Below are 9,372 nucleotides of genomic sequence, written 5' to 3' on the forward strand. Positions count from 1 at the left end.
AGACATGGTGTTAAGACATTTACATTAATAAATTTAAAATTATTCCATACCAGACCTTATGTAGCATTTTTCCAATAATTTATTTTGTAAACCAAAAATAAAATTCTAAGCTTCCTCAAGCAACTGAATGAACCCACCCTCAGCCAAGGAGATTTCAAAGTAAATTCTAAAACTTGTTCCAGCAATGATGGGAAAGTGAGAGGTCAGACATGCCTCATTAATTCTCCTGTCATTGGAATTAAGGCGCCAGTGGTCAGCATTAGCAATAAAACAAAGATTTTAAGACTGACAAAACTATATTTTTGCTATAAACACTCTTCATAGAAAAAAGACACCAAATTACAACCTGATTCTAGCATAACACCACATGACAAACAGGAAGACCTAATGATCTATTCTCTCTGAAGTCTGCTACCTGGAGGCTTCATCTGCATAATAAGAACTACGATCTCCACAACCCCTTATCTTAATCTAGACACTCATTTGTAAGAAGTGTATTGCCTTACATTTCAACCAATTGCCAATCAGAAAATCTTTGAATTCACCTATGTCCTGGAAGTCTGGGCATAAACTTTTCCTGCCTTTCTGGACTGCGTAAATGGTATAGCTCACATGTGTTGATTAACATCTGCCTGTAACTTCTGACCCACTAAAATATATCAAATCAAGCTGTAACCAAACCATTTTAGACACATATTCTCAGGAACTCCTGGAGTGGTGTCATGGGCCTTGGCCAATCAAATATATCTCAAAATGAACGATTTTAAATATTTCATAGTTTGTCTCTTTTAGCAGATATCTTCTTCTTCTTCTTTTTTTTTTCTTTTTTGAGACGGAATCTCTCTTTGCTGTTGCTTTTCTATATTTGTTTGTTCCCAGATTCCATCAAGGTCATCACTTTGAATTCAGTTGTCATGTTCCTTTATTCTCTTCTGGTAAATCACAGCTTGTATTTCTGAAGTTTTCCAGGTGAATATTTTATAGATACAAATGTATCAAGTAGTTGAAAGTGTCATTTGGGACACTTCTATCTCCATCTTCTATATTTGTTAGTGTATTTGCTGTTCCAAATCCATTTAATAAGTGTTTTATAATGTATTTTGGAAAGTTGATCCCATTATTCTGTGTAATATTTCACTTGAGTTACAAAGGTATTCATTTTATGATTATTTGGTCTGAAATTCACAGCTATTCAAGTTTGCTTTGGTTTGTGTTTTCATGGTATGTATTTTTCTATCCTTATTTTTTCTATTCATGAATATCTAAAGAAGTTTTCTTGGAGAGAGATAATTGCTGCATCCTAATTTTTTAGTTGACTGTGAGGAATTATTTCTTAATGATATTACTCTTTTATCCAATGATTCTTGTTTTAATTTATCTTTTTACAACAATGTATATTGTTTCTATTAATTTACTATTAACTATTATGTGACTAATATTTTATAGGTTACCATAAGGATAACAATAAGACATTTCTACAATTGAATTCTAATTCAAAAGTGTAATACTCCTTTATATATAGAAGAGAGATATTATAACTGTATATGTCTATTTTCTCTTTTCTATCACTTTTTTAACTTTCTCAGTTGGTAGTTATGTATGCTATAAAAATGTAATATTGAAATTTTATAATTGCTTTACACATTTATATAATAAAAGAAATACAAATGCAAAAATAAAATTGGAACCTCATTTTCCATTGTTGACAATCTTTATTTTTTTGGATAGATTCAGGTAATGGATGTATATCATATGGCTACTCACCTAGAAACTCTGCTAAAATGTCCATGGAAAGATTATTGTGCTGGGAATAGATTTTCTCAGGATTTATTTGTCCTACAGAATATTTATTTTTCTTTGATTTATCATCTCCGCAGACAATGTCAAGAAGATGCTGTATCTGCAAATGGTCAATCTGCAAACCAGGGACACATCACTATATTACTGCGCAACAGAAGTGCGTGAGGAAAGGCCAGTGTGAGCACAGACGCAAACCTCCAGGGACACATCACTATATTACTGTGCAATAGAAGTGTATGAGGAAAGGCCAGTGTGAGCACAGACAGAAACCTCCAGGGACACATCACTATATTACTGTGCAATAGAAGTGCATGAGGAAAGGCCAGTGTGAGCACAGACAGAAACCTCCAGGGACACATGGGCAAATTAGCTGCAGGGGGTGCTCGGGACTCACTGATCAGAGTCAATCCCAGAAGGAAGTGCACAGAAAAGTTAGGACTGCTTTCCTGCAAAGATGAAAACAAACAAACACAAACAAAAAAACTTTCTTCATCTGAGAGTTTCTCCAGGGAACTTCTCTAATTTCAAAATTCTCTGCCTACCATTGCCATCTCTAAATATTTTTTTAAATATTGTGTTCTGAGGACATATTCTCCCGTGGACAAAATGCAAACTGACACTTACAGAGATGAAAAGCACTGAACCATGGTCGCCAGAATTGGAGACGTGTATGAGCTCGGTGGGACCTGTTGAATCTTCTCCAATCACACTCACAGCAGAGACCTTACTGGGTCTCTCTGACTTGAATAGTCTTTAGGGAGGGTGATACCAGCCTAAAGATGGTGGACCATGGTCAGCGTCATATAGAATATGGGACCCTCACAGTCTTTATGTCTGACCCTTCTCCTGACACTGAAGTATGCAAATTAACATCAACACTGATCTGGTGCTTCTTTTGATTCTAATTCATTTTATTTCTTTTTAGTTGTCATCCTCACTATTCCTTGGATTTTCCTGCTCCCTGAAAAAGGTAAATGTAGTTGCTGTGATCTCAATTCAAGGGCTGAAGCCCCTTCCCTGTAATCAGTTTGGGCTCAGGCTGTGGCTGCTCCAGCCATGTGGAAGAGGCTGAAGGTACTTTCTTCCCTCTCCTTGCTCAGGACCACCCACTGTATTGTGTGTTGGCTTCCCTGGAAATGCAGTAGCCATTTGTAGTGAAAGAAATAAGCTTGTCTGGTTAAAATGGAAGGTGGATGTAGAATTAATTGGCTACTACATAAACTGTCCTTCTCCACCAGTGCTTTTAGGACAAGATTGTGAAATTTGTAAGAATCAAAATGGAGTCACGTGTGTTAAAATCCTGACAAATGGAGTCAGGGAAGTGTAGGGAGAATTCTCACACACACATCCCTGATAACAAGAAATATCATAAAATAATTCTTGCACAAAGGCCAACACAGCCTCCTAATCATGACTTCTGCCAAGACATCTCAGAAACTACTTGTCCAGCCTTAGATTAATGCCATCTGAATTACACTGATCATGTTACTGTCACTGCTCCTCACCACAGATGCACTACCCCACTGAGTCCTGAAACCTGACTCCATCCCACAGAGTAGGGCACTGATGAGGGCAATGCAAATCTCCACCAGCTCCACCCTCCTCTGGATTGAAAAGCCGAGCACAGGGGCTGGCTCAGTGACTGCTGTGCCCCACCATGGACACGCTTTGCTCCACGCTCCTGCTGCTGACCGTCCCTTCATGTGAGTGCTGTGACCAGGGACTCCCTCAGGGATAAAACATCTGTTCTCTCCTCTGTGAGCTTCACCTTCTTCTGCTTTCTCCACAGGGGTCTTCTCCCAGGTCACCTTGAAGGAGTCTGGTCCTGCGCTGGTGAAACCCACACAGACCCTCACGTTGACCTGCACCTTCTCTGGGTTCTCACTCAGCACTACTGGAATGCGTGTGAGCTGGATCCGTCAGCCCCCAGGGAAGGCCCTGGAGTGGCTTGCACTCATTTATTGGGATGATGATAAGCGCTACAGCCCATCACTGAAGAGCAGGCTCACCATCTCCAAGGACACCTCCAAAAACCAGGTGGTCCTTACAATGACAAACATGGACCCTGTGGACACAGCCACATATTACTGTGCACAGGGAGCACAGAGACACAGCCCAGGGTGCCTCCTGTACAAGAACCCAGGCTGCTTCTTATTGGTGCTCCCTCCCCACCAATGCAGAACAGGAAAGTGCAGCTGAGATGCCATTTCCTGCTAGGGCCTGGGTTTCCCATCACTACTAGACTCAGAGCCCTGTCTTCCTCCTTCTTCTTTACTAATAACTGGCCTGTCTCCTGTTAATGGTTCATGCAAGCATAAGCTGTATCCTGTTTGACAAAGATTCAGCATGAAATGTCCTTATTACCTGAGCCAGATGCATCACTGGTATGTGGCCACCAGTTTCTTGGGCTCATACCACCCCAAGGGGCAGAATACACATCAGCAGAACATATGCCTTTACTAAACTTTATTAAACTGCGGGAAATGACACTGGAGAAAAATGTAGGGATAAGAGAGCAGGAGGAATTGAGGAAGTCCAGATAGTAGCTTTTCTTGTAGAGAGAAAGTTGCAATCATAAAGTAATTTTATAAAACAATAAAATAGATGGAATATATCCTCATCATGGAGTGTCTCACAGTGTCAGTGTACAAATAAATTTCTAAAAATATCATAGGGTAGGCGTGATACGTGACCCTTATATCCACACCAGGAGCCCATAAATACCCAGGTAAGTAAAAATCCAGCTCTTAGAAAGGGAAGTACCTCAACTTGACTTCAGAAACCCACCTCAGTGAGTCTGAGGAACAATGTGGAAAAGAAATGGGAAATCCAACAATATCTTTCTTATGAAAATCCTAGCTCATGTTTGAACACGAAACACAACTGTCCACAATTTTAGGAAAATCATCCCATGGCAACAAATAACTGCACTCAAAAGCTACTGAACTAGCCACACAATCTATGGCCAAGTGATCTTTGACAAAGACAACAGAAATATGCATGGGGAGGAGGACACGCTCTTCATGCCACGTTGCTGGGACAACTGGGCTGCCATATGCGGAAGAATGAAACTGGACCCCAACATCTCAACATATACATAACCAACAGAAAATGGATGGAAGGCTTGATTGTAGGACCTCAGACTATAACGTACTCGAAGAAAACCCCAGGAGAACTCCTCTGGACATTGGGCTTAGTAAATAATTTACGAGTAAAACCTCGAAAGCACAAGCAATAACATAAAAAATTAGACAAATGGAACTTTAAAAGAGCTCCCACACAGAAACCGAGTGAACAGACAAATTGCAGAATGATAAACAATACTGGCACACATTGCATCTGGCAGGGGACTGATAGCTACGAAAAGCAACCTCATTACAAAGGACACGAGCAGAAACTCTTTTAAGCAACACATAAAACTGCACCGTAGATATGTAAACAATGCTCAACACCACTAATTATCAGGGAGATGCAGTTGAAACTGCAAAGAGATATCTTACTCCAGTCAGACTGGCTCTTATTAAAGAGGCAAAAATAAGAGACACTGGTGAGGATTGAAGGCAAAGGGAACTGTCAGTCACTGTTGGTGAGGATGTAGACGAGCACAGCCTCTGTGGAAAACAGTAAGGAGATTTTTCAAAGAAATAAAAGTAGAACTACCTTTGGTTCAATAACCCCACCCCTGGGTAACCACCCAAAGGAAAACTAAATCATTATATCAGAATGATAGTCAGACTTTGGTTTTCCTGCAGAACTATTCACAGTAGCACATGCATCAATCTAAGGAATTAAGCTGTGTCTAACAAAAGATAATTTTATAAAGAAAATGTTACATATATACAATTAAATACTATCCAGCCATATTAAGGAATGGAATCATGTGTTTTGCAGCTACATGGATTGAACTCGAGGTCATTATTTTAAGTGTAATAACTGGGAAACAGAAGAGTACACACTACATGTTCTCACTTACAAATGGGAGCTAAGTAATATGTGCACAGGGACACAGAGAAAGGAATGATGGACACTGGAGTCTCAGAAAGATAGGAGAGCAGAAGGTAGGAGAATGGTGGGAAATTACTTAAGGGGTACAATGTACATTATTTGGATCATGGATACATTAAAGCCAATACTACTTTGCAATATATATATGTAACAAAATTGCAGTCACTCCCCATAAATTTATACATATAAAATAAAAACAAATACAATTAAAATATGAAATTATTAACAGTTGATCAGTAATCCTCAAAATTAAAATTTATGATCAATAAGTGAAAATAATATTAGTTGAACTTCATCGAATTTTAAGACATTGCCTAATCAAGTGACTATCAAGAAAATGAAGGACAAGCTTCAGAGGAGAAAATATTTGCAAATCATGTATCTACCAATGTAATTATAATAAGAACCTGCAAAACTCAGCAGTAAAAAGAAGCAATCTGTTTAAAAATAGGCAAAGGTTTGTGTAAACCTTTTATCAAAGAAGATGTATAGATGACACATCAGCATATGAATGTGATTTTCCAGTAGAGAAATGCAAATAAAGATCAAAAGGAGACACGACTCTAGGCTTTAGAATGACAAAAAATAAAGAAGAAATGCTGGCAGCACCAGGGTCAGTGAGCATGCCAGGCCCCTAGAGACTAAAATATTGCTAGTGCAAAATAAAACAGTTTCTGGGAAAACCATTTACAGTTTCTTATCAAATTAAGCCTGTCCTTAATCCATGACCTAGAAATCTCACTCCTGAGTATGTGCTACAAAGGACTAAAATCCTATGTTCACACACATGCATTCACACATTTAACATTGTGTGTGTATGTGTGTGTTAGAAACTAAAAACAACATGAATGTCTTTCAATATTTGTCACAAATCATTGGAGGTGAACTCCAGACTTTCTCCTGAGTGAGGGAAGCCCTGCCTGAAAGATCCCCAGACACACAGTCACGGTTATCACTGTCACCCTCGCATGTCACTGGTTTGGGCTGGGCTCTCTCTGTCTCTTCCCTGACCAGGACCAGATGTTGAGTTCCACGACGTGCAGTTGCAAATTTATATTTTCAACAATGCACTGAGGTCTAAATTGCTCTACAGACTCAACCAAACAAACATGGGCACCTTTGAACAAACAGTGCCTGACATTTGTACTGACCCCAGGAGAGCTCTTCCCCGCTATCTTTCTTTTTGGTTCTCTCCTGCAACCCAGCAGCCCTGCAGTTTAGCCTGGATCTCTCCTGCATCCATCCATCTTCTTCCAAGTTCATTTTACCACAGCCTCCACTGTTTTTGAGAGCACTCGAGGGCTTTGTAATTCTCCATACTCTACTGTAAATGAAATCAGATCCTTCAAGACCACATTTAGGACTCTATTTTATGACGAAATTTTAGCAACCCCACCCCCTGCTCCTGAGACAGACAGAGTTCCTAAATAAGGTTCTGCAGGTGGAGATTAGGAGCTTTTTTCTTCTTTAAAGTAGGAGCTGAGTGCTCAGTGGAGGGATGGGGAGAAGCTTTCCACTTTATCAGCATGCAGATCCTGCTGGGGTGGACCCTCTGCCATAGGAGTAGGGCTGGGAACCAGGCAGCCCATGTCCTCCTTGGTGCTGCACCCAGGGCAGAGCCTGCATCCATGAGTGGGGCTGTGTGGAAGAAGTGAGTCTCTGGTTCTCAAAAAGTCTTGTCAAAGACTGAGCGTCAGCAGCATGACCTGTGGGCAAAGTCAGAGGGCCAATGTCCTGGCCCCAGGGGAAGAGTGTGCTCTGGTGGGAGCTGGGCAGAAGGAGTCCTGTCTACTTGGCTGCAGCCATCTGCGGTGGAGTTTACATCATGCTGAGCTGGGGCATAGGAGGAAGGAAGAGAATCTTTGATCAAATATCAATAGCATGGCTGACCTTACTGAGTTTTTGTAGATTATCTCGAATAAATGTTCCTTCACTTTCTGTATGCTGATAGGGCCTTTCCAAACCCGATAATTTTTCAAAATAAGTCTCACCAGTTTCATGGAGGCATGGATATGTCGAGCTCCTTATACTGTCATGTGAGATGTGGAACTGTTTCCTTGACTGGTTATAAAATAATGGGTTGACTTTTTCCAACACTTTATAGATACCATCAACTGTCCTATTGCTTATATGGTTCTAACCAAAGCAACACTGATATTATTCATGTCTGTTCTATTACAAGGTATGCCCTCTACTCACCTCCACTTGCTGGCATGTATTTCCATTTGTCTGTGTGTTTTAGTAATTTGAATATGATTGACCTAAGAGTGATTGTGTGTGTGCGTGTATATGTGTGTCTTGTGTGTGTGTGTCAACAGCTTATCCTGCTATTTGCTGTTCCCTGATCTGCACTGATCCATGACTTACAATTTCTCTAATTTTGAGGAAAAATATAGAGGGACAGTGAGTTTGAGTCCAGACACAAACCTCACTGACGTGGACACAGGATTCTAGCCGCAGGGGTGCTCAGGACACACTGATCACAAGAGCCAGCCTCAGGGGCAGGTGCAGACGGAGGCTAAGGTCTGGTTTCCGGTCAGCACTGTGGCTTCTTCTCTGTAAAACATCTTCCCTTGAGGAATTCATCTGGACTCATGATTCTTTGCTTATCTCCAAAGTCTCTGAAATGAAAATGTTTGTTTTAATGAGAGAAAAACCTTCCCACATGCGCAAAAGACAGTCTCCTGTGGTCACTTAATCTTGTCTTTAAATGTCAATTAATTATCAATGCTTCTGAGGTAAATCAGCTAAGTCTATAAAATAGACTTTGTTGAACTCAACCCTGCAGCCCAGCATGACAGCATTGACAGGGCCAGCAAGCAGCAGGCAGGATACGGTGCATGCTGGACAATGGGGCGGAGGGAGTTAGCATCCAGTGCAAGAGAAGAAAGTGCCTGTGGTGGTCACGGTCAGGACCCAAGCTCACAGCTCCAATTGTAGGTGACCCCGTGCAAAGGAAGAGATACCCTCACCAATGTTTAGTGTGGATGTCGAGTCTGATGGTGCCACACTCACACACCACATGAATATGGAAAGATTTACCAACTCCATTATTGAGACATCTGCTGAGGGCAGCACAGGCCTCTCAAGAAAGTCCAAACTGGCTCAATAGAGCAGGAAAGAAGGCTGTCTCAGGGTTTTTATAATGGTTTGGTGTTGAAGGAAGGGTGGGACTTCCTTCTAAGGGGAAAGAGCTTGTGTAATTTGAACCTAGTACTGGCATCCAATGAGGGCACTTCCATGATTTTCTACTAGATTTCCCATGTGCGGGGGACAAAGGTGAAGGAAGAGGATAAATCCTGTCATCAGTAGTGAGGCATCAAAATAGAGCTGATGACTTATTCTACTTAGCAACTTAAGAAAATGAGTGAAAAATGAGGTAAGTATTCACTCCGGGTGGACAGAAAATAGGTCTACAGAAAATACTTTTTTTTTGGTATAAGGACATGAGAAAAAGAAGAAGAACAAATTGAACAGGGATCTTGGCCCAATGTCCTGGGCGGAAGCTCTTCACTCGTGAGCTCGTCAGTTTGCTTGGGGGTCTCAGGTCAGGTCCTTCTTCAATAG

At 40.9% G+C, this 9,372-nt stretch overlaps 1 long non-coding RNA gene and 1 gene segment (V, D, J or C); one reads left to right on the forward strand and one right to left on the reverse strand.

The window, feature by feature from the left end:
* The first annotated feature begins 3,410 nt into the window (after positions 1-3,410).
* LOC117069741 lies at positions 3,411-4,086 on the forward strand. The segment is given in 2 exon segments: positions 3,411-3,503; positions 3,590-4,086. Coding segments are annotated over 2 exon segments (456 nt in total).
* Positions 4,087-7,277: 3,191 nt separating this feature from the next.
* Positions 7,278-8,811, reverse strand: LOC117069771. Its single transcript, XR_004431659.1, has 2 exons — positions 8,233-8,811; positions 7,278-7,638 (listed from the first exon to the last, which is right to left on the reverse strand). It is a non-coding gene; the product is annotated as an uncharacterized LOC117069771 (long non-coding RNA).
* Between the last annotated feature and the right edge of the window lie 561 nt (positions 8,812-9,372).

This window comes from Trachypithecus francoisi, unplaced genomic scaffold (genome assembly GCF_009764315.1).
Source record: "Trachypithecus francoisi isolate TF-2019V2 unplaced genomic scaffold, Tfra_2.0 Lachesis_group3, whole genome shotgun sequence".
Taxonomy (NCBI): Eukaryota; Metazoa; Chordata; class Mammalia; order Primates; family Cercopithecidae; genus Trachypithecus; species Trachypithecus francoisi.